At 46.1% G+C, this 25,097-nt stretch overlaps 1 protein-coding gene across 3 annotated transcripts in view; it reads right to left on the reverse strand.

Moving 5' to 3' along the window:
- Nucleotides 1–445: 445 nt before the first annotated feature.
- Nucleotides 446–25,097, reverse strand: part of LOC132540358 (uncharacterized) — a 31,953-nt gene continuing 7,301 nt past the window's right edge. For 2 of the 3 annotated variants that reach the window (XM_060197485.1, XM_060197484.1), the window contains 8 exons: nucleotides 19,226–19,374; nucleotides 16,134–16,274; nucleotides 11,910–12,043; nucleotides 10,211–10,315; nucleotides 4,471–4,606; nucleotides 2,367–2,473; nucleotides 1,044–1,156; nucleotides 446–638 (listed from right to left, as the gene is read on the reverse strand). In XM_060197485.1, coding sequence (XP_060053468.1) covers nucleotides 627–638; nucleotides 1,044–1,156; nucleotides 2,367–2,473; nucleotides 4,471–4,606; nucleotides 10,211–10,315; nucleotides 11,910–12,043; nucleotides 16,134–16,274; nucleotides 19,226–19,374 — 897 coding nt within the window. In that variant the 3' untranslated portion in view covers nucleotides 446–626. Of the gene's footprint in view, nucleotides 639–1,041; nucleotides 1,157–2,366; nucleotides 2,474–4,470; nucleotides 4,607–10,210; nucleotides 10,316–11,909; nucleotides 12,044–16,133; nucleotides 16,275–19,225; nucleotides 19,375–25,097 lie in introns of those variants that run through there. The other variant, XM_060197486.1, reaches the window with a different exon arrangement.

Consider the following 25,097-nt stretch of genomic DNA (forward strand, 5'->3'; position numbering starts at 1 on the left):
GTCATCGGCGTAGATGAACTTCCTTGAACTTTCTTTATTCTTACTGAAGCCTACTGATCAAATCCACATTTTATAGGTCAAATAGGGTAGGATTAGCACAACTACTATGAGCTTTCATAAAATGGTTTTGTTAGATGTTAGAACTTGAAATTGAAAAGGGGACTTGGTTACAGTGAATTTTCTTTCTTTTTTTTTTTTTTTAGAGATTTTTATTTATTGATTCATGAGAAATTATAGGAGAGAGAGAAAGAACCAGACATCACTCTGGTACATGTGCTGCCGGGGATTGAACTTAGGACCTCGTGCTTGAGAATCCAATGCCTTATCCACTGCACCACCTCCTGGATCATGTGAATTTTTTTTTTTTACAGAACAAGTGGTGTCTTCCTAGGTATGTTTGGTCAACTTAGGAAATAGCATCCAATGGAAAAATATGACAATCATATTTGGTTTAAAAATGTTTATTTACTAGGAAAGAGAGAAAGCGAAGAGGGAGATAGAAAGGACCAGAACATGTCTCTGTCTTCTGGCATAAAGTGGTATCAGAGACTGGACCTTTGGCCTCTGAGGCCTTGGGCATGAACATTGGTGCTTTAACAGGCTGAGCTATCTCCAGGGCCTTATGTTCAGTTTTTAACCTGTGAAATAGTGAACAGGACATCATAAGTTAAAGAGAAAGCAAAGCACAAGTCTAAACAATAGTGAGTAAACATACACAAACCACTACTCCCTGTGAGGCAGAGTGCACTTCAAGGGATGTAGGGAAATTCCCCATTTCATCCCAACAGCTAGAGACAGGAAGGGGAATTTGGGTACTTGGCTGGGCAAGGAATCAAAGTGGGGATCATGATACACACCAGTATTTAAGGGGACTGTGTTGTCTTTCTGCTTGAACCTTGATATAATAATTTTCACCCACTAGAAAGAATGATAGTTTAGGGGACTGGAAGCTAGAACCCCAATACTCATGGTTTTCACCCTGCACAAAGTCTGTTCTGATGGCATCATACCATGGCCCTTGACGGTTGCAATTTAAACCATACCTTTTTCTTCTTTTTAAGTGTCATTTTAGATTTCTTGCTGTTTTTCCATATAGATCTGAAGGTGTCTGAAGAGATCTGAGGAGTAACTTTAATTTTTAAGATGGGAAGTTTACCTGGGTGGGGAAGAGGAATAGGGTAGGAGATGTCACAATTCCATTTGATAGGTTGGGTCTTAACAGCCTTCTGAGACTTGACTGACATTTTTTTTTTTTTTTTTACTCAATTTGTGCCCTTCTTTTGCTAACCATCAACTGCACTTTTTCTTTCTTTTCTTCCTTCCTTTCTTCCTTTCTTTCTTTCTCTCTTTCTTTTTTTGGTCTATGGAGCTTCACCACGCTGGACTATTTCAGGTACAAAGACAGAGAAAGAGAGACAGTGGGAGAGAGGGAAAGACACCACATAGCAGATACTTCCCTCAGTACACTGGGAACCAGGCTCATACCAGCATCGAGTGTAAGCATATGACAAGGCCAGCACCCTCTCAGGTGAGCTGTCTTGCCAGCCTCACTACCTGCACCGCTGTCTAGAGCACTGCTCAGCTCTGGCTTATGGTGGGGCTGGGGATTGGACCTGGCATCTTTGACGCTTTAGGTATCAAAGTCTCTTTTTTGCATAACCATTATTCTATCTCCCTACCCCATATTCAACCACCTCCCCCTTTTTAAAGTAAGTTAATTCTCTTCTTTATCCCTAATGTTCTGAAGTATCATTCACTGAGCTTTTTCAACATGCAAATTTGGAGTCCTTTGTTCTTGAAACTTTTTTTTTTCCCCATTCATGAATGTTTTGATTCAGAATGTAGATGCCTAAAAGTTACTCAGGATATATTCATTGTTGTTGTTGTTATGCTGTATAGGACAGAGAGAAACTCAGAGAAGGAGGGGAAGACGAGTGGGGGAGGTGGGGGGTAGGTGGGGGGGTGCAGTAGGAAGAGAGAGAGACCTGCAGACCTGCTTCACCACTTGTGAAGCAACCCCCCTGCAGTTGGGGAGCCGGGGCTCGAACTGGGATCCTTATGCTGGTCCCTGCGCATTGTACTATATGCATTTAATCCACTGTGCTACCACCCGCCCTCCCATACATGATGCTTTAATGACTTTTCAGGGCACAGCCGCACTTCTCAGGTGGGCAGTTCACCAATAACCTCTCACTTATGCAAATTAACCGTCTCCTGAGCAGGCACAATGACTTACAGCACCAGATCGGGACTCAGTGAAACTTGGTTTCTGTAGAATCATCAGGAGCCCTCTCAGCTGTGACAGTCTGAAGAGGGCAGCTGGGAGTGAGAGGATGGGATGGGGGAGGTCAGGGGGAAGACCCTACCTGTCTTCCTGGCTCTCAGGGCTTCTAGTATGCCAACGGCTGCCTTTTCTCCCACAACATTGTTTCCAAGGTCAAGTTCCCTTAAGTGAGTTGAGTGTGTGATCAGGCTGACAGAAGAAAATGACAAAATAAACCACATTGTACCAAGCAGGCTACTCAAAGAGGCTCCATCTACTTGTTTTGGAATATGGTCTCTCTCCCCTTCCCTCCTCTCCTTTCCTTTCCTCTCCTTTCTTTTCTTTCTCTTTCTTTTTTAAAAATAGTTAATTTTATTCTAATGAGTGAGACACACTCACACAGAGAAAGATCAGAGCACTGCTCAACTCTGGCTTATGGTGGCACTGGGGATTGAACCTGGAACCACAGAGCCTCAGGCATGAAAGTCTTTTGCAGGACCACTAAAATGTCTCCCCAGCCTTGCCTTGCCTTGCCTTGCCAGTCCTTCCTTTCTTCTCAAAGGAAAGGCATGTTCTTTCTTGTGCTCAAATGAGCTCATCTGGAGTTGAGGACAGACCCTCCAATTGCTACTAATGGGGAAATAGGGCCAGTGGGTAGACGGGTGGGTGGTAAGCCCTCTGGCTCCCTACCTGCATCTGTGTTTCTCTCTCCCCCTCTCTATCTTCCCTTCCTCTCCCACACTTTCCAATATACATGCTGACACACAAGCCACCCCACAAAGATACCCAACTAAGTAGACTAAGTAGACTCCAGCAGGGAAGCATGGCCAACACCCCCACACACCCCCTTGCTCCTCCTTATACCGGGATCCCAGAGCTCCTCCAGGAAGCTCAGGATCCTCTCCGAGAAGAAGTGAGGAAACAGCAAGAGCCTGCTTTCCAGGGGGAGGGGTGGCAAGAATTGCTACACCCTTGTGTCCAAGGAGGCTGGGACAAGTCTTGTGTGGGCTGCCCTTTCCCCCAGGCCACACAGAAAGAACCTCACATTGTGTTCAGGCATTAGGGGAAAAGAGTCTGGAGGCCGGACCTTTGGAGTCTGAGTTCATATCAACTGTCAAACCATCGTGCATGCATACATGTGTACATTGCTCAGACTTTACTGCTCTGCGCTTTTTCAAAGAGAGAGAGAGGGAGGGACACGGACACACACACACACACACACACACACACACACACACCAAAGCTTTCTCCAGTGCAGTGGGGGCTGGGTTTGAATCTGGGTCACATACGTGGCAGAACAGTGCATCATCCAAGTGAGCCAATTTGCCGGCCCCATCAGACCATCTATATTATGTCAGGCCTCCCTTGAGATTATAGCCCAAGACCAAGCCATGTTGGTATGCTTCTGGATTCTGCTTGTGAGACCTTCTGTTTTTATCATCACATTGGGTTCGCTTTGTGTTGCTTGTGATGTGTCCTGTTTGCAAGTCCACTGTTGGCTGGGCACCCTCCTGCCTCTGGGATATTGGTTTGGCCCTCGCTGGTTGGTGCTTTTTCCTTCTCCCCACCCCCTGTCATACGTATTTCCTTTGTTCCTGACTCTTCCCCCTCAGGAGGGAAGTAGGAGAGATGCAGGACAGAATTGTGTTGTGATTAGGTTGTTGGACTGCATCTCCGCTCATAAATAAAGACTGAACTGCGGTCCCAGCTCAGCCACGAGTCCCTGGTCGTCTGTCTTCCGCCCGCAAAGCAAGTCCGACAAAGCCAGTTCCCTGTTTCCCTGTCAGAGCTGAAACCCTCCCCCCACCCCCCCACCCTGTCTCTGCTAAGATATACAGGGGACCAGAGGGCCGGGCTCCAGCACACCCACCAGGTGAAGAGCACATAGTATGAAGTGCAAGGACCTGTGCAAAGATCCCTGTTGGAGCCCCGGTTCCCTACCTGCAGGGGGGTCACTTCACAAGCGGTGAAGCAGGTCTGCAGGTGTCTGTCTTCCTCTCCCCCTCTCTGTCTTCCCCTCCTCTCTTAATTTATCTCTGTCCTATTCAATAAAAATGGAAGAAAAAAAAAAAAGGTCTCCAGGAGCAGTGGATTCATAGCGTCAGCACCAAGCTTCAGTGGAGGCAAATAATGACTCACGGTGCTCCAATGTCCAGACACTTGGCTTTGGAAGATTAACTTGCAGGACTTCTTTACTGGTTACTTACCATGTTAAAATCTGAATGAATTCCAACAGGCCACTTTCTCCTCCTTTTCCTTTTCCATCTATGCCGTTATCTGCCAGGTGCAATTTCACTAGCCAAGGGCCAGTTTCAGCCAGATCTTCCACTTTTTTCTTGATTGCTATGAGAAAAATATTTCTGGAATTTTAAAACAGCTACTTCTGTTTTACTACCAAAACTCAATTAAGTTTACCTTTTTAGATCAGAGCTTTTCAGAACCTTTCTTTTCTTTCTTTTTAAATATTTTTTATTCATTTATTATTTTATAGAAACAGAAATTGAGAGGAGAGGGGGAGACAGAAAGGGAGAGAGGCAGACACACCAGCAGCCCTACTTCACCACTCTTGAAGTTTTCCTACTGCAGGTGGGGACCAGGGTCTTGAACATGGGTCCTTGAGCACTATAATGTGAGCACTTAACCAGGTGCACCACTGCCTGGCCCTACATTTATAACCTTTCTTATTACCCTCATTGAACTGGCTTCTAGGGCCTGTCAGTCCTCCCTCTTGAATACATGTCAGCTCTCTCTCCTCATCACAAGCCTCACTTCTGTACTTTTTCTTCATTTGTATGAACTACTGCAAAATCTTCAAACTATTTTCCCAAAGTCACCATGTTCCTCTCTCTAGAAAGTACTGAAGGTTCTTCACAAAAGCCCAATTTTCATTCCATCAGTGCATTTCTTCCAAACCATGGTGCCCCTTGGCACACAGGAGAGAGCCTAATTCCTTGGCAGTGTTGCCTTCAGCCCATGCAGGTCCACTCACTTCTCCTAGCAACATCTCCAACCATTCTTCCATTGACCACACAGAAGTGGGCGTCACATTTCCTGTGTGCCCGGCTCACTGAGGACTTTCACCCTCGGAGCTTTGGTCCCTTACAGTTCCCATGGCCTGGAATGCCCCCTTCTTCCTAGTGGACAAACCTTGTCTCATTCTTTCCAGAAACAGCTCTGTCTCCCTTGTGGGCCCAGCACTCTTAAGACGACGTGCATGTCAACGTTCATGGAACCAGAATGTCCTCCAGAGAGGCTATTTAAGTTCTCCCTCACCAGGGAGGGCGGCCTCAGAATGTTTGCTGAGGCATGACTCAGATAGGCATCTGTGAGGACCTAGTCCTGGAAAGATCTTTTTGTGGAGGCTGATCTGTTCCAACCTGGCTAAAAATAGCTTCTTTCCATCAACAAGGCAGGCACATGACGTCCTATGTTATCACCAGCGGTTGATAAACCAGAATATGGGTGGCGTGGGCTTGACTGCGGACCTTCAGGAAGCCAAGTGCTGGCCGACTCACACTCAGACCCTACAGCCCACCCTGGTGGAAAGGTTTCCATTGTTTAGCTCTCACTGCAGGGGAGATGCCCAAGGAAAACAATCTCCGGATTGAAACGGGCAACTTCCTGCTCTGGAACGAACAGAGCTGTTTTGAAGATTGCATCTTGGCTCCTGAACTTGACCCCTGCGTTCCTCACCACCACCAGCCAGCATTCCTCTCAGTGTGGCTAGTTTACCGAGGCAATAAGGCCTTATTTGGGGAGGTGAATGCGCCCCTCTAGGGGTGGCACTGGTGTGGGAGGAAGGGTCTGACTGATGCCAAGTGTGTGGACTAGACATTTCACGTGGGGTTTGTGTTGCTCTCTGGAGGTTTGTGCAGTGCCCTGGCCCTCCGGGTCCTCACTCTGCAAGAATGAAAACAACCTGGAGGCTATCGTGGCACTTGAACTGAGAAGCAGAGCCACCCAAGGGACTGGATACTCCTGAGTTCTTGTTGGGTGTTTCTAGAACATTGACCAAGGCAGGCAGAAAGACGCTCAGGGAAGCTGTATCTTGTGCAGATACTGTTCCTTTTATTTTCAGTTTTTGTTTTTTTTTTCCTCCAGGGTTATTGCTGGGATTCAGTGCCTGCGCTATGAATCCACTGTGCCTGTGGTCATTTTTTCCCATTGTTGCTGCTGTTGTCATTGTCGCTGTTGTTGTTGCTGCTGTCATTGTTGGATATGACAGAGAAATTGAGGGGGGGGGAGACAGAGGGAGGAAAGATAGACACCTGCAGACCTGCTTCAGCGCTTGTGAAGCCACCCCCACCCCTGCAGGTGGGGAGCCCGGGGGCTCAAACTGGGATCCTTCAGCGGGTTTTGCACTTCACACTATATGTGCTTAACGCAGTATAGTGTTATTATTTCTCCCTCCCCCTCTGTCCTCCAGAGTTATTACTGGGGCTTGGTGCCAGCTCCAAAGTGGAGCAGTGGTACTCCTGGCAGCCCCCCCCCTTTTCCATTAAATAGGACAGAGAGAGAAATCAAGAGGCAGGGGGAGAGAAAGAGAGAGAGATAGACCGAGACACTCCTGTAGGTGGGGAACCAGGGGCTCAAACTGGGATCCTTTTGTGGGTCCTTGAGCTTCATACAATGTTTGCTTAACCTGGTGTGCCACTGCCCGACCCTTATTTTATTATTTATTTACTTATTTATTGTTTAACCAGAGCACCGCTCAGCTCTGGCTTATGGTGGTGCTGGAGATTGAACCGGGACTTTTGGTGCCTCAGGTATGAAAGACTTTTTGCATCATCAGTATATTATCTCCTTAGCCCTTCAGTATAGTTTTACACCTGCACATCTGTGTAAGATTCACCATAGTCACCACCCACGTTTCAAGCCATCCCATTAGAGAGACCCTTCCACCCACCAGCCAGATCCCTTCCCCATGCCCCCAATAACCATTATGATTTTCACCGACTCTAAGAGTCAGTTTGGTTTCATTATTATTATTTTTGCAAGTTCATTTTTTTTCATTATTTATACTCACACACAAATGAACCTACTCAGTACTTGTCCTTCACGTCTCAGTTCATTTATCATGATCACTTCTAGTTCTGTTTTCTTCTGAAAGGCTCGATGCCATTCCATTGAGTACCTATCCCACAGTTTTTGTTTCTCTTTTTTATTTTATGTGTTTATGTTTATTAATTATGATATTGCCACCAGGGTTGTTGCTGGGACTCAGTGCTGGCACTATGAATCCACAGCTATGAATGGCCATTTTTTCCCCTTTTAATTTTTTCCTCTTTCTATTTTATTAGAGAGAAATTGAGAGAGGAGAGAGAGATAGGGAGACAAAAAGAGAGACACCCGAAAACCTGTTTACAATTCATGAAGTGTCCCTCCTGCCGGTGGGGAGTGGAGGCTAGAACCCGGATCCTTGTGCATGGTCACGTGTATGCTCAACTAGATGTGCCACCGACCAGCCCCTCTTTTTTTTTTTTTCTTTGTTTTTGTTGTTTTTGTTGTAGGTCTTGTTGTTCTTGATATTGATGTCATTGTTGTTGGATAGGACAGAGAGAAATGGAGAGAGGAGGGGAAGACAGAGAGGGGGAGAGAAAGACAGACACCTGCAAACCTGCTTCATCACCTGTGAAGTGACTCCCCTGCAGGTGGGGAGCTGGGGCCTCGAACTGGGATCCTTAAGTCAGTCTTTGCACTTTGAGTCACGGGCACTTAACCCACTGCGCTACCGCTAGACTCCCCCTATTTTCTTCATTTTTTTATTTGTGATTATTAGTAGACTACAAGATTGTAGGATTACAGTGTGTAGTTCCACATCACACCCACCACTAAAAATTTTGTGTACCCATTATTTTAAATTTTTATTTTTTACAGTACCTGAGCACTGCTCAGCTCTGACTGTGATGGTGCAGCACACTGAAACTAGAACTTTGGAACCTCAGGCATGAGAATCTCTTTGCATAACCATTATGATATCTACCCCTGCCTTTATTTATTTATTCATTGGATAGTGACAGAGTGAAACAGAGGGTAGAGGACAAACAGAGAAAGACAAATACCTGCAGACCTGCTTCACAGGACACTCATGAAGCATCCCCCCTGCAGGTGGTGACCGGGACTTGAACCCAGGTCCCTGTGCAGGGTAATATGTGTACTTTACTGGGTGTACCTTGACTCTGTCTCCACTTCTCTAATCTTTCCTCCACCTGATGATTGAGAACCTTGGGGGAGGGGGGTGCAGAAGGTAGCACAGTGACTGGAGTAGAGGACTTGAAAGCCAGAGGTCCTGAGTTCTATCCCTAGAGTTGCATGTGTCAGAGGGTTGCTCACGTTCCTTCTTTCATGCTAATGAAAAATAAAAGCAGAGAGAGAGTGTTGGTATGCATGAGACCCCTTCTGTTTCATTGGTCTAATACCCCCTGCTTAACACTGTATTCTATTTACATAACCACTTCATTCTATTTACATAACCGCTGTTAACAAGCACCACCCTCCCTCCAGGGCATTGGTTCAATCCCCACTGGTTCATGATATGTTTTTGCTCTGCCCCCTCTCCTTGTCATACCCTGATTTTCACCAGTCACTTTTCTCTCCACCCTCTCTGCGTCGCATCCTGTTCCCACCCTACTGGGCTAGTATATTTATAAGGACAAGATTGTTTGTAGTAGCTTAGTTTAGCTTAGCTGGGCTTAGATTGTGCTGCGTTCTGCATGAATAAAAAGATACTGCCTACAGCTCAACCATGAGTCCCTGGTCGTCTGTTACCAGCCCGTGAAGCCAACCCGGCGAAAACAACATAGCCCAGTGAAAACAACAGAGAGAGAGAGAGAGAGAGAGAGAGAGAGAGAAACACACATGCGCACACATGTGCACACACACACACACACACACACACACACACACAAAGGTTCACCTTGGTGGAAGAAAGGGACCATACGAGTTGTGTTTTCACAAGCCCTCTGGGTGCCTAGGACAACCCACAACTTTAAGAATCACTCATGGGATGATACATCATTTTCAGTGATGCCTGGACCTGAGACAGGTGTGGATAGACAGATAACTTATCTTCTGCAAGCACAGACAGGGAACATGATGTTGCTTCTCTCCACTTACCCACAACTACTAAATACCAAATTGTCAGCTTGTTGGAATGAAGCATTTGCAGAGAAGCAACCAAGAGTGTCAAGCTTCCAAATAGAGCTTTTCAATTTTCTTTTTTTTTAATATTTATTTTATTTATTTATTCCCTTTTGTTGCCCTTGCTGTTTTATTGTTATAGTTATTATTGTTGTCGTTGTTGTTAGATAGGACAGAGAGAAATGGAGAGAGGAGGGAGAAGACAGAGGGAGAGAAAGATAGACACCTGCAGACCTGCTTCACCGCCTGTGAAGTGACTCCCCTGAGGTGGGGAGCCGGGGGCTCGAACTGGGATCCTGATGCTGGTCTTTGCGCTTTGTGCCACGTGTGCTTCACCCGCTGTGCTACCGCCTGACTCCCAGCTTTTCAATTTTCTAAGCATGAGGCCAAAAGTCTCCTGTCCAGAAAGGGACCAGTATGGAAACACTTGGGCTGTTTCTAATCAGGACCTAATGGAAGCCATCTGGACTCTCTCCCCTGCCCCACAAGGTTGCTGGAAACCAGCACCATCTGCCCTTTTATTTGGAAATAAGCAGAGTTCTTCTACCAAAGACCCTCCAATAAACACCTTGGACCACGAAAGTCTTCCTCATACATGGGGAGCTCCCAGCCTCCTGAATTTGTGGCTTTTTGATGTGCCAAGGACAGTTCCTCTGGGCCCACTTGAACTTTACACACACACTCAACACACACACACACACACACACACACACACACACACACACACACACACACACCCTGGGGAAAGAGGAAGTGATTTGCAAGATCAAGGGAGTGGGGAGAATAGTTAAAAACAACAACAAATACCTTTTTTTCTCTTCTTTGTTTTCTTCTTCCCTGATGCAGTCTTTGTGGATAAGGCTTCAGCTAAGGCTGTGGTGTGGCTCAGAGTTGGCTGTCCTCTCTCTCCAGCTGTGTAAGTCAAAGAGATTTACAAATCCTATCCAAATGCTTACTTTAAAATAGTTTCATCAGGGCTGGGGAGACAGTATAATAGTTATGCAAAAAAGATTTTCATACCTGAGATTCTGAGATCTCAGATTCAATTGCTAGCACTGCCATAAGCCAGAGCTGAGTACCGCTCAGGTTAAATAAATAAAATAAATAAATAAAATGTTTTAATAAAATAAAATGCTCTCGCTAACTTATATCTTAATAAACATGGGGAACTCAGAAAAAAAAAATAAATAAAATGCTCTCTGCTTTTATTTTAATGAGAGAGACAGAGAGAGAGAGAGAGAGAGCTCAGCTCTAGCTTACAGTGATACCAGGGACTGAAGGATTGAACCTGGGTCCTAGTTGCCTCAGGTATGCAAGACTTGCATAAGCAATATGTTATCTTTCCAGCCCCTGATCAGGTCTTGGACACACTTTGCTACTGGGTGTTGTCTTCACTGTCAAAGTTGCATTCACTTCAGTTTAGGCCTCTTTCTCTATGTTTCTCTCCTCCAGTGCTTGACAGCCTATAACCAAGCACCCCCGCCCCTGCCCCAAGCTGTCCTGCAAATCCCAGTGAAAATTCTCTCTCTTTTTTAATTTTTATATTTATTTATTTATTTATTTATTTATTTTCCCTTTTGTTGCCCTTGTTTTTCATTGTTGTAGTTATTACTGTTGTTACTGATGTTGTTAGGACAGAGAGAAATGGAGAGAGGAGAGGAAGACAGAGAGGGGGAGAGAAAGACAGACACCTGCATATCTGCTTCACCGCCTGTGAAGCGACTCCCCTGCAGGTGGGGAGCCAGGGGCTTGAACCGGGATCCTTGTGCTGGTCCTTGGCGTTTCACACCATCTGCATTTAACCAACCTGCTGCCACCCGACTTCTTCCCAGTGAAATTTCTTTACATCACAAAGCCAACCTTTGCTCCATTAAAAAAAAAATAATTAAAAAGGCTCCAAGCCTCTGGGATTCATAAGAACGCATCAGAGAGGGGGCACTTTTTGAAAAACATGAGCAGGACCTTGTGCTACTGAGGTTTAAGCTGTGTACCACACAGGAGGTGCTTTGGCACTCAAGCCCAGAGCTGTTTTGTCTCTCCCTCCCTATGCAGAGAAGGAAAGAAACAAAACAAAAAAAAAAAGGAAGGAAGGAAGGAAAGAAAAAAGAAAAAAAAAGAGAGGATGAGAGAAAGATGGAGGAAGGAGGGAAGGAAGGAAAGAAGGAAGGAAGGGAGAGAGAGAGGGAAAGGTATATTATCTGTCACCTTGGGGTTGCTCTAGACTCCTCTCCTTTCTTTCTCTTTCCCGCCCTGCTGCATTACGAGAAGGTGTACTGCAGGTGACAGTGGCCTCTCCTCCACCCAGAGCATGGCTCCTGCGCAGCTCTGAGCCCCATCACCCATCACCCATCACCCACTCTTCCTCCACAGTCCCAGGTTCTGAAGCCCAGGACGAAGGCATCCCTGAGGGCTCACTGATACTTAGGGAAGACTCTCCACCGGCCACTGGGAAGGCCACTTTTTCAAGTTTCCTTCTTTCAGGGACCCCCCCTCCCCCAGCACTCACCCTGGAGCAGCTGTGGGGTGTCAGAGGACTTGGCTGGCTGCGCTGTGCCCTGGGTCTCTGCGAATTCCGCTAAGGGCCTGAGCAGGGCCAGGGCTCCCGAGCTCTGCAGGTTATTACCATCCAGATGCAGTATGCTGTGGAGGAGGCAGGCACTGTCCACCCTTCCTTTCCCTTCCCTTCCCTTCCCTTCCCTTCCCTTCCCTTCCCTTCCCTTCCCTTCCCTTCCCTTCCCTTCCCTTCCCTTCCCTTCCTCTCTCCCTTTGCTCCATCCTTTTTTTTATTTTTAAGAATTTATTTATTTATTCATGAGAAAGATAGGAGGAGAGAAAGAACCAGACATCACTCTGGTACATGTGCTGCCGGGGATTGAACTTGGGACCTCATGCTTGAGAATCCAATGCTTTATCCACTGTACTACCTCCTGGACCACCCCTCCATCCTTTTTTTTTTTTTTTTTTTGGTCACTAAAACTATTGCTGAGGTTCAGTGCATGCACAATGACTCCACAGTTCCTCTGTGTGTGTGTGTTTTGCACAATAGAGCCAACGAGAGAAAGAGAGAGAGAGAGATCCATGCCATCATATGTGGTGCTGGGGCTCACGTGTGTGGCAAGGTGGCTCTGCCCAGTGAGCTCTCTCAGGCCCTGGCCTCTGCCCTTCTAGTTACTCAAGAGCAAAGCAGCATAACAAGAGAGAGAAGAGACACCAGCAGCACTGCTCCATAGCTTGAGAAGCTGCCCTCTCTGCAGTTGGGGGTTAGGGGCTTGAACCTGGGTGATGAGTGTGCTCTACTGGGTAGCCTACCACCAAGCTCCCTGGCTGATTTTTTTTTTTTCCTCCAGGGTTATCGCTGGGGCTCGGTACCTGCACTACAAATCCACTGTTCGACTGCTGCACCTGGAGGCCATTTTTTTCCTTTTGCTGCCCTTGTTGTATATAATTGTTGTTGTTATTACTGTTATTGTTGTTGGATAGGACAGAGAGAATTGGAGAGAGGAGGGGAAGACAGAGAGGGGGAGAAAAAGACAGACTCCTGCAGATCTGCTTCACCACTTGTGAAGCGACCCCCCTGCAGGTGAGGAGCCAGGGGCTTGAACCAGGATCCTTACACCAGTCATTGCACCTCAGATTTTTTTTTAAATTTTATTTATTTATTTATTCCTTTTGTTGCCCTTGTTGTTTTATTGTTGTAGTTATTATTGATGTCATTGTTGTTGGATAGGACAGAGAGAAATGGAGAGAGGAGGGGAAGACAGAGAGGGGGAGAGAAAGACAGACACCTGCAGACCTGCTTCACCGCCTGTGAAGTGACTCCCCTGCAGGTGGGGAGCCGGGGGCTCGAACCGGGATCCTTCCGCTGGTCCTTGTGCTTAGCGCCACCTGCGCTTAACCCGCTGCGCTACCGCCCGACTCCCCTCAGATTTTTTAAGATATAAAAAGAGAGACAGAGCAGTGGTAGATAGCATAATGGTTATGCAAAGAGGCTCTCCTGCCTGAGGCTCCAAAGTCCCAGGTTCAATCCCCTGCACCACCAACAAGCCAGAGCTGAGCAGTGCTCTAGTTAAAAAAAAAATTTAAAAAAGGAAAAAAAATCTTAAAAAAAAAAAAGAGAGAGACAGAGAAATAGAGAGAAGGAATGACACCACAGCATGCAAGCTTCCTCCAGAGCTGATCAGTGGGGACCAGGCTTGAACCCGTGTCATGTGCATGGCAAAGCAAGGGCACCATCCAGGGGAGCTATTTTGCTGGCACAGATGCTGTTTTCACTCCTTCAGATTTAAAGTCTTCATCTTACGAAAGAAGAGGTCTAGTCATGGTATCGGAAGTGAAGAGTCATCCTACTCCAGGTCATGAGATGGAGGCCTGGGAGCCCTGCCAGAGGGTTGAGTCACAGTCAGATGACCCCTTTGAATCTCCAGCAGAACTGCTGGCTGGCCCTCCACCCCCCTCTCTCTCACTAGTGTTGTTGTTGGGGCTTAATACCTACATGAGGAATCCTCCACTCCTGATTTTTTCCCCTTTTTTACCAGAGTACTGCTGAGTTCGGCTCTGGCTTATGGTGGTATGGGGGTTGAACCTGGAGTCTTGGTCTCAGGCATGAGTCTTTTTACATAGCCATTATGCTATCTCCTTAGCCTTTTTTTTTTTCTTCATGACAGAGAGAGGGTGACAGAGGGAGAGGGGGAGAGAGATGCCTGCAGCCAGCTCCACTACTTGTGAAGCTTCCGCCATGCAGGTGGGAACTGGGGCCTTGAACCTGGGTCCTCACATGGGGTAACTTACATGTTTTACCCATTGTATCACCACCCAGACCCCTTTTGTGTATACTTTATTTTTAACATTAATTAATTATTTTGATAGAAAGGGAAGGGGGAGATAGAGAGGGGGAGAGACCTGCTTCACCACTTGCAAAGCTTTCCCCTTGCAGGTGGGGACCAGGAGCTTGAACTCCTGCCCCCCAGCCTGCCAATGCCCATGTCCAGCAGAGAAGCAAGTACAGAAGCCAGAACTCCCACCTTCTGCACTTCAAAAAGAATTTTGGTCCATACTCCCAGTGGGGGAGAAATGATAAGGGGAAGATGACCAGAGGGCTCTGAACCCCCATGCCATCAGGACCCAGAGAGAGAAGAGGAAAAAAAGAAAGGACATTCTGAAGTAACAATAGATGTAGGTGTGACTCAGAAAGAAAGAGACGGCAGGACTATAGAAAGAATAGGGGGAGGGGAGCGGACGGTAGTGCAGGGGGTTAAGTGCACATGGCATGAAGCGCAAGGACCAGTGTAAAGATCTGGGTTTGAGCCTCCAGCTCCCCACCTGCAGGGGTGTCGCTTCACAAGCGGTGAAGCAGGTCTGCAGGTGTCTATCTTTCTCGCCCCCTCTCTGTCTTCCCTCCTCTCTCGATTTCTCTCTGTCCTATCCAACAACAATGACAACAACAACAACAACAACAACAATAATAACAAGGGCAACAAAAGGGGAAATGTAAAACAAATAACCCCATCCAAAAATGGGGGGAAGACATGGACAGAATATTCACTACAGAAGAGATCCAAAAGGTCTAGAAACACATGAAAAAATGCTCCAAGTCTCTGATTGTCAGAGAAATGCAAATAAAGACAACAACAAGATACCACTTCACTCCTGTAAGAATGTCACACATCAGAAAAGGTAACAGCAGCAAATGCTGGAGAGGGTGTGGGGTCAAAGGAACCCTCCTGCACTGCTGGTGGGAATGTCAATTGGTCCAGCCTCTGTGGAGAACAGTCTGGAGAACTCTCAGAAGGCTAGAAATGGACCTGCCCTATGACCCTGCAATTCCTCTCCTGGGGATATAGCCTAAGGAACCCAACACATCCATCCAAAAAGATTTGTGTACACATATGTTCTTGGCAGCACAATTTGTAATAGCCAAAACCTGGAAGCAACCCAGGTGTCCAACAACAGATGAGTGGCTGAGCAAGTTGTGGTATATATACACAATGGAATACTACTCAGCTATTAAAAACAGTGACTTCGCCGTTTTCAGCCGATCTTGGATGGACCTTGAAAAATTCATGTTAAGTGAAATAAGTCAGAAACAGAAGGATGAATATGGGATGATCTCACTCTCAGGCAGAAGTTGAAAAACAAGATCAGAAGAGAAAACACAAGTAGAACCTGAAATGGAATTGGCATATTGCACCAAAGTAAAAGACTCTGGGGTGGGTGGGAGGGGAGAATACAGGTCCAAGAAGGATGACAGAGGACCTAGTGGGGGTTGTATTGTTATATGGAAAACTGAGAAATGTTATGCATGTACAAAATATTGTATTTATTGTTGAATGTAAAACATTAATTCCCCAATAAAGAAATTTTAAAAAAGAACATAAAAAATTAAATTAAATAAATTAAAAAGGGAGAAAAAGTAGCCTCCAGGAGCAGTGGATTTGTAGTGCCGGCACCAAGCCCCAGCGATAATCCTGGAGGCAAAAAAAGAAAAAAATGGGCAAGAAGATAGAGAAACGTAGAGACAGTTATAGACATAATAGTCAGCCCGTACCCACGACCTTGGGAGAACTACTGCAGTTTCCAGTGGAGGGAATGGGGTCACAGCTCTGGTGGTGGGAACAATGTGGAATTGGACCTGTTATTTTGTAAACCACTGAAAAAAGAGAAAAAAAAAAACCTTCAAAGACAAACAAGACAGTATGTGGGTGGGGCCGGGGGAGGCAGGAGAACCTCTCACCAAACAGTGCTTCCTTGTGCCAGGGAGCCGAGCCCAGGCCCGCTCTGGGGCCCCAGACCACAGAATCGGAGGCTGAGTTCTCGGAGCTGGCGGCTGCTCTTCAGCCCTGAGCAAAGGTTCTCCAGCTCTTCCTTTCCACATCTGTGGGGAAACGGCAGAGTCAAATGAGTGAGTGCCACACACAACCCATGCCACACAGAACATGACTTTTCCTTTTCTTTTTTTTTTTAATTTTTATTTATAAAATAGAAACGGACAAAAACCATAGGATAAGAGGGGTACAATTCCCACCATCAGAACTCTGCATCTCATCCCCTCCCCTGAGAGCTTTCCTATTCTCTAACCCTCTGGGAGCATGGACCCAGGGTCATTATGGGGTGCAGAAGGTGGAAGGTCTGGCTTCTGCAATTGCTTCCCTGCTGAACATGGGCGTTGGCAAGTTGATCCATACTCCCAGCCTGTCTCTCTCTTTCCTTAGTGAGACGGGGCTCTGAGGAACTGGGACTCTAGGACACACTGGTGGGGTTGTCTGCCCAGGGAAGTCCTGTTGGCATCATGGTAGCATCTGGAATCTGGTGGCTGAAAAAAAGAACCACCTGCATATCAGATGCCAGGCCCAGGCAAAAACTAATAAAGTCATGGACCCTTTGGAGTATATCTAAAATAGACTTACTAGCTATTTCCAAAACAGACACCCCAAATCTTCATCTGCAATATTCTAGCCTTTAGGTTCATGATTAGTCAACAATTTGTAAGCTGCAGCTTCCTTTCCTATAGGTGAGGACCAGGGGCTTGAACCCAGGTCCTTGTGCATGGTGACATGTGCACTCGGCCAACTATATCATGACCCTGACCCTTTCTTCTTTTCTTTAATGCCATCTGTCTCATTGTCAAAAACTCTGCAGTCTGCCCATCCACTTGGCTGTTGGGTTGCCATAGAAAAGTTTTTGGGGGTGGGGGTGGCACACCAGGTTAAGCGTACATAGTACTAAGCGCAAGGATCTTGGTTCAAGCCCCCGGCTGGCCACCTGCGGGGAGGGGGGGAACTTCACAAGTGGTAAAGCAGGTCTTCAGGTGCCTCTCTTTCTCTCTTCCTCTCTCTCTCTCTCCCCTCTCAATTTCTCTCTGTCCTAGCTAATAAAATGACCTCCTGGTTCAGTGGATTTGTAATGCTGGCACTGAGCCCCAGTGATAACCCTGGAGGCAAAAAAAAAAAAAAAGGTATTTAGGACCCCAGAGGGTTTAGTGATAGAGTGCAGGCCTTGCACACCTGAGGCTCTGGGTTTGAGTCCTGGAGAAGCATCCCTGGAATTCCAGAGCACCACTCTTCTCTGGCTTTGATCTCTCACTGAATAAACAGACACCCTTGAGAAACAGCTCAAGTGGTAAAGTACAGGACTTGCATATTCGAGGCTCCGAGTTTGATCCCAGGACTGTATGTACTGATGTGCATAATTAACCATGGCCAGGGGCTTAAAAAAAAGAAATTAAATAAAATACCTTTTTTTTTTTTTTTGCCTCCAGGGTTATCACTGGGGCTCAGTGCCAGCATTACAACTCCACTGCTCCTGGAGGTCATTTTATTGGATAGGACAGAGAGAAACTGAGAGGGGAGGGAGAGATAGAGAGGAAGAGAGAGAGAGAGACACCTGCAGAACTGCTTTACCACTTGTGAAGCTTCCTCCCCTGCAGGTGGGCAGCCAGGGGCTTGAACCAAGATCCTTGTGCTTAGTACTATGTGCGCTTAACCCAGTGTGCCACCCCCACCCTCAAATACCTTTCTTCCTTCCTTTCTTTCTTTCTTTCTTTCTTTCTTTCTTTCTTTCCTTTCTTTCTTTCTTTTTTTTTTTTTTTTTTGCCTCTAGGGTTATTGCCAGGGCTCAGTGCCTGCACATGAATCCACCGCTCCTGGAGGCCATTTCCCCCCCTTTTGTTGCTCTTGTTGTTGTAGCCTTATTGTGGTTTATATTGTTGTTAATGATGTCGTTCATTGTTGGATAGAACAGAGAGAAATGGAGAGAGGAGGGGAAGACAGAGAGGGGGAGAGAAAGAGAGACACCTGCAGACCTGCTTCACTGCCTGTGAAGCGACTCCCCTGCAGGTGGGGAGCCGGGGGCTCGAACTGGGATCCTTACGCCAGTCCTTGTGCTTTGTGACACGTGCACTTAACCCACTGTGCTACTGCCTGGCCCCCCCCAAATACCTTTCTATGGCAACCCAACAGCTAAGTGGATGAGCAGACTGCAGAGTTTTTGACGAGACAGGTGGCATTAAAGAAAAGGAGGGTCAGGGTCATGACATAGTTGGCAGAGTGCACATGTCACCATGCACAAGGATCTGGGTTCAAGCCCCTGGTCCCCACCTGTAGGGAAGGAAGCTGCAGGTGTCTCTCTCTTGCCCTCTCTATCTCCCCATCTCTCTCAATTTATTTCTATCTTATCAAATAAAATACATACTTAAAAAAAAGAAAGAAAGAAAAGAGAGAACCAGGTGTCGGTGTATATTGGCTTAAACACACATGTTACCATGTTCCAGGATTCGGGTTTGAGCCCCAACTCCCCACCTGCAGAAGGGTCACTTCACAAGCAGTGAAGCAGTTCTGCAGATGTCTCCCTTTCTCTTTCTCTCTCTCTTTCCCTATCCTCTCTCAATTTCTCTCTGTCCTATCCAATATGAAATAAAATAAAATAAATAAATAATAAAGGAAAAAATGGCTGCCCAGAGAGGTGGCTTCAGCAATAAGCCCTAGTAATAACCCTGATGGTAGAAAGAGAGAGAGAGAGAGAGAGAGAGAGAGAGAGAGAGAGAAGGAAAAAAGCCATCTTTTCCCTTCCTCTGCACACATACCCTTAGCATCTCCTCCCTCTCCCTCTCTCTATTTCTCTCTCTCTCTCTCCCTCCCTCCCTCCCTCTTTCTCTCACTTCCTTTGCAAAGAGCAGAGACGCACAAACTGGCCGTCCACACGTGTGTGAGATCAACAGCTGAGAGGGGAGACTTTTTGAGGACAGTTCACTGAGACACAGGAAGCAGGACACAGTTCTCCCCACCATCACAGCCCCCAGGACTCCCAGGAACACCACCTCCTACTTACTTGAAGTAGTCTAGGACCAGAGAACGCAAACCACTGAACTGCAGGGCCAGCCCCAGTCGCCCTAGAGACCAGGAGTCCATCCTGCAATCGATGAGTTCTAGGGTGCTAAGTGAGCAGCGGGGACGCCCCCTTGACTCTAGAAGCAAAGCCTGCAGGGGCAAGAGGAAAGGCTCTGACACAGCTGAGGTGAAGCATGTTGCTTCCAAGTCGGCCAGTCACTTTCTGTCCTCAACACCTAGGCTTCTGCCAGCATTCTTGTCTTCTTCCATCCGTCCTTGTTTCCCTCCTTCCATTCATTCAGACAGAGAGACAGAGAAAGAGAGAGACCACAGCATCAGAGCTTGCAATGCTCACATGGCATCTCCCACTTGTTGCTGGGACTCAAGTCCCTGGCAAGGCAGGTGCCCTACCCAGTGAGATATCTCTCTAACCCTGGCCTTGGCTTTCCAATTACTCATGCAACAAGTGGCAGGAAAACAAAAATCACTCCCAGGGACCCACGAGATGATAGGTGTATAGGTCCGTGGACTCTTGAGCGTGAGGTTCCAAGTTCAATCCCTGGCATCCCATGTGCCAGAATGATGCTCTGATGTTCTCTCTCTCTCTCTTTCTCTTTAGAAAATAAATGCATCTCTATTAGAAAGAGAAGTAAAAGAAGAAGAAGAATTTTCATTGAAAATGAAGACTCAGCCGCCATCCCAGAAATGGTACAGCAGATGAAGTATTGGACTCTCAAGCCTGATGTCCCAAGTTTGATCCTTAGCATTGCATGTGCCTGCGCGATCCTCTGGTTCTTCTTCTTCTTTTTTTTTAAACATTTATTTATTTATTTTCACATTTGTTGCCCCTGTTCTTTTTTTTTTGTTGTTGTTATTGTTGTTATTGATGTCAATGTCATCGCTGTTAGGACAGAGAGAAATGGAAAGAGGAGGGGAAGACAGAGAGGGGGAGAGAAAGATAGACACCTGCAGACCTGCTTCACCGCCTGTGAAGCGACTCCCCTGCAGGTGGGGAGCCGGGGTTCGAACCGGGATCCTTATGCCGGTCCTTGTGCTTTGCGCCACCTGCGCTTAACCTGCTGCGCTACAGCCCGACTCCCTCCCTTAGATCAAAATGGAAGTAGCCCCCTATTCTGCAATAGCACTCCTAGACATTTATCTGAAGGACATGAAAACACTAATTTGAAGGATATATATGTCCCTATGTTTACAGTAGCACCACTGACAAAAATGAGGCAACAACCTTGTCTATTCTGTTATTGATGGACATTATTTGACTACTTCTAGTTCTTGACTATTTTAAAAATATATTTTGTTTTCTTTTAATGAGAGGGATAGAGAGAGAAAGAGAGAGAGAGAGACCCACAGAAAGATACACATAAAGACCAGAGCACTGCTCAGCTCTGACTTATGGTGGCACTGGGGGTTGAACCTAAGACCTTCAAGCATCAGGCATGAGAGTCTTTTGCAGAATCATTATGCTGTCTCCCCCAGCCCAGTTCTTGACTGTGTTGATGACTACTCCCATGAACATTTGCACAGACACTGATGCTAGGTATGCAGTTGCAGAGTGGAGCTGTTGAGCCATAGACTTTAGTTAAGCAAATGCTGTTATATAGTTTTTCAAAGTGCTTGAATCTTTTTTTTTTTTTTTTTTTACCAGAGCACTGTTCAGCTATAGTTTATAGTGGGGTGGGGGGGATTGAACCTGGGACTTTGGAGCCTCAGGCAGAGAGTCTTTTTGCATAACCAGTATGCTATCTACCCCCCCCCCCACACACACACACCAGTGGCTGAATCAATTTGCCATGCCCACTACAGTGTGTGAAAATCTCAATGTCCCTGTCTTCTCTGACACTCGGACATGTGCTTTGATTCTCCAGATTTCCATAGCTATGTAGTGAGATCTGTTTTCTCTTTTGCATCCTTCTTGCTTCCTCATGAGGTGAGCACCTGTTTATGTATTTACTTGCTATTTTCTTTTGTTAAGTGTCTATTTTTTTTTTTTTTTTTGCCTCCAGGGTTATTGCTGGATCTCAGTGCCTGCCACTGCTCCTGGCAGTTTTTATTTTATTTTATTATTGTTGCTGCTGTTGGATAGGACAGAGAGAAATTGAGAGAGGGGAAGATAGAGAGAGATAGAGAAAGATAGACACTGGGCAGGGGTAGATAGCAAATGATATGCAAACAGGCTCTCATGCCTGAGGCTCCAAAGTCCCAGGTTCAATCCCCTGCACCACCGCAAGCCAGAGTTGAGCAGTGCTCTGGTTAAAAAAAAAGAGAGAAAATAAAGAAAGACAGACACCTGCAGACCTGCTTGACCGTTTGCGAAGCAATTCCTCGGTAGGTGGGGAGCTGGGGGCTTGACCTGGGATCCTTGCATGGGTCCTTGTGCTTAGTACTATGTGCGCTACCGCCCTGCCCCCTCTATTCAAATTTCTTGATCACATTTCCATTGGAGTATTTGTCTTTTCTTTACATGTCTTAGGTGGAACACTTTTTCATTTCAATTCAATTGTAGCAAATATCTTTTATAGATTTGTGTCTTGCCTTTCAATCTCTTTTTTTTGTTTTAATTTTTTATTATTATATTTATTTTCCCTTTTGTTGCCCTTGTTTTTTATTGCTGTTGTAGTTATTATTGTTGTTATTGATGTTGTTATTGTTGGATAGGACAGAAAGAAATGAAGAGAGGAGGGGAAGACAGAGAGGGGGAGAGAAAGATAGACACCTGCAGACCTGCTTCACCACCTGTGAAGTGGCTCCTCTGCAGGTGGGGAGCTGGGGGCTCAAACTAGGGTCCTTATACCGATCTTTGTGCTTGGCGCCATGTGCACTTAACCTGCTGCGCTACTGCCCGAATCCTGCCTTTAAATCCCATGATTCCTAAGGAATAGAAGTTGCTAGTTTTAATTTTTTTTTTTCCTCCAGGGTTATTGCTGGGGCTCAGTGCCCGCACTATGAATCCACTGTTGTTGGTGGCCATTTTTTCCATTTTGTTGTTGTTGGATAGGACAGACAGAAATCAGGAGAGGAGGGGAAGACAGAGGGGGAGAGAAAGATACCTGCAGACCTTCTTCACTGCCTGTGAAGTGACCCCCTGCAGGTGGGCAACCAAGGACTCGAACAGGGATTCTTGCACTGGTACTTCCAATTCACACTATGTGCACTTAACCTGATGTGCTACTGCCAGCCCCCAGTTTTTTAAACAAAAAAAAATTATCTTTATTTATTTATTTGTCAGAGAGAGACAGCCAGAAATTGAGAGGGGAGGGGAAGAGAGAGAGAGAGGGAGACAGAGAGACACCTGCAGCACTGCTTCATCACTAGCAAAGGTTTCCCCCTGCAGGTAGGAATGGGGGGGGGGCTTGAACCTGGGTCCTTTAGCTGTGCTCACCCAGCTCAACCAGGTGCACCACCACCCAGCCCAAGTTTATTTAGTTTTTTACCAGAGCACTGCTCAACTCTGGCTTATGATGGTGGGTGTGAGGGTGGGGAAGGAACCTGGGACTTTGGAGCCTCAGGCTTGAGAGTCTCTTTGCATAATCGTTATGCTATCTACCCCCCACCCAGGATCAATTTACTGATCTTTTTTTTTCTTTATATTTATTTGTTATTGGATAGAGACATAGAGAAATTGAGAAAAAAGGGGGAGATAGAGAGGAAGAGATACAGAGAGACACCTGCAGACCTGCTTCACTGCCTGTGAAGCGACTCCCCTGCAGGTGGGAAGCTGGGGGCTTGAACTGGGATCCTAACCCCCGGAGTTAGGGTTAGGATCATAACTGGTCCTTGCGCTTTGTGCCACATGCACTTAACCCACTACACTACTGCCCAACTCCCCAGTTTACTGATCTTTTAATGGGTCTTCTTGTATCTTGTTTGAGAAAGTTTTCTCCATCCCAAAGTTATAGTTATATAAAATTTACTGTTTTGTTTTTCAAATTTACGATGTACCTGGGATTGATTCCAAGGTATGGTGTGAGTTAAAGTCCAGACTTCTTTACCTTCCATGCTGTGCATTTTAGCTCATCTTGTCTTCATAGAGAGGGTAGACATGAATTACCTGACTCACTCTTTCCAGAAGTAAACTCCTACACATGACCTCTAATTTAACAGTGACTGACATTCAATTAAAAAAATGAACAACAGTTAGTCTCTAACTATGTGCCCAGCTAGAAGCAAGATTAAAAATGTAAAGTGATGGTAGTCAAAACTAGGGAACACAATGAAATCTTGATACCACAAAGGAAATAATACAAGTCACAGAATCACACACAGTAAGAACCTATTTATGTGAAAAATACATGCCTATGTAGAAAAGGATAAAAACACAGGAGCTGGGGGCCAGGTGGTAGTGCAGTGGGTTAGGTGCACATGGCACAAAGTGCATAGACCAGCGTAAGGATCCCAGTTGGAGCCCCTGGCTCCTCACCTGCAGGAGGTCACTTCACAAGCAGTGAAGCAGGTCTGCAGGTGTCTATCTTTCTTTCCCCATCTCTGTCTTCCCTTCCTCTCTCCATTTCTCTCTGTCCTATCCAACAAGAACGGCAGCAATAATAACAACAACGATAAACAACAAGAGGAACAAAAGGGGAAAAATGGGAGTCAGGCGGTAGCTAGTGAGTTAAACGTACATGGCGCAAAGCACAAGGACCGGCGTAAGGATCCCAGTTCAAGCCCCGGGCTCCCCACCTGCAGGGGAGTTGCTTCACAAGTGGTAAAGCAGGTCTGAAGGTGTCTTTCTCTCCCCCCTCTGTCTTCCTCTCCTCTCTCTATTTCTCTCTGTTCTATCCAACAATGATGACAACAACAATAATAATAATAACTACAACAATAAAAAACAACAAGGGCAACAAAGGGAAAATAAATAAATATAAAAAATAATAAAAAGAAATTTAAAAAAAGGGAAAACTGCCTCCAGGAGCAGTGGATTCATAGTGCAGACACTGAGCCCCAGCAATAACCCTGGAGACAATAAATAAATAAATAAATAAATAAAGTTAAAAAAAAACAACACAGGAGCAATACACTTTTACTTTGGGCCAGTGGCCCCTCTGGGACCACCAAGGAGCAAAAGAATTCAAAAGAAGGGGCTGGGTGGTGGCTCACCTTGTTGAGTGCACATGATACAATGTGTAAGGACCCGGGAGTCCCCAGTCCGCACCTGCAAGGGGAGAGCTTTGCTAGTGATGTAGCAGTGTTACAGGTGTCTCTCTGTCTCCCTGTCTCCCTCTTCCTCTCAATTTCTGGCTGTCTATATCAAATAAATAAAGATAATAAAAATACAAAAAAAGAATTCAAAGGAAAATTTAGCTATTGTATTTTAAAAAAAATTTTATTTATTTACTTATTCCCTTTTGTTGCCCTTGTTGTAGTTATTGATATTGTCGTTGTTGGATAGGACAGAGAGAAATGGAGAGAGGAGGGGAAGACAGAGAGGGAGAGAGAAAGATAGACACCTGCAGACCTGCTTCACTGCTTGTGAAGCGACTCCCCTGCAGGTGGGGAACCAGTGGCTGGAACCGGGATCCTTAACGCTGGTCCTTGTGCTTTGCGCCACGTGCACTTAACCTACTGCGCTACCGCCCAACTCCCTTAGCTATTGGATTTCTAAATATCTGAAATGCTTATTTCTTAAAAGCTTTGTTATGGGGCCAGGCTGTGGCATATTCAGTAGAGCATATACATTGTCATGTGGAACGACACCAGTTCAAGCCTCTGGTTCCTGCCTGCAGGGGAAGTTTTAGAAGTGGTGGAACAATGCTACTGGTGTTTCTCTTTCTCTCTCCATCCCTGGTCCCCCTTTTCTCTCAATTTCTCTCTGTCTCTATCCAAAAAAACTTAAAAGGAAAGAAATGGCTACTAGGAGT

Source organism: Erinaceus europaeus, chromosome 9 (genome assembly GCF_950295315.1).
Source record: "Erinaceus europaeus chromosome 9, mEriEur2.1, whole genome shotgun sequence".
Classification (NCBI taxonomy): Eukaryota; Metazoa; Chordata; class Mammalia; order Eulipotyphla; family Erinaceidae; genus Erinaceus; species Erinaceus europaeus.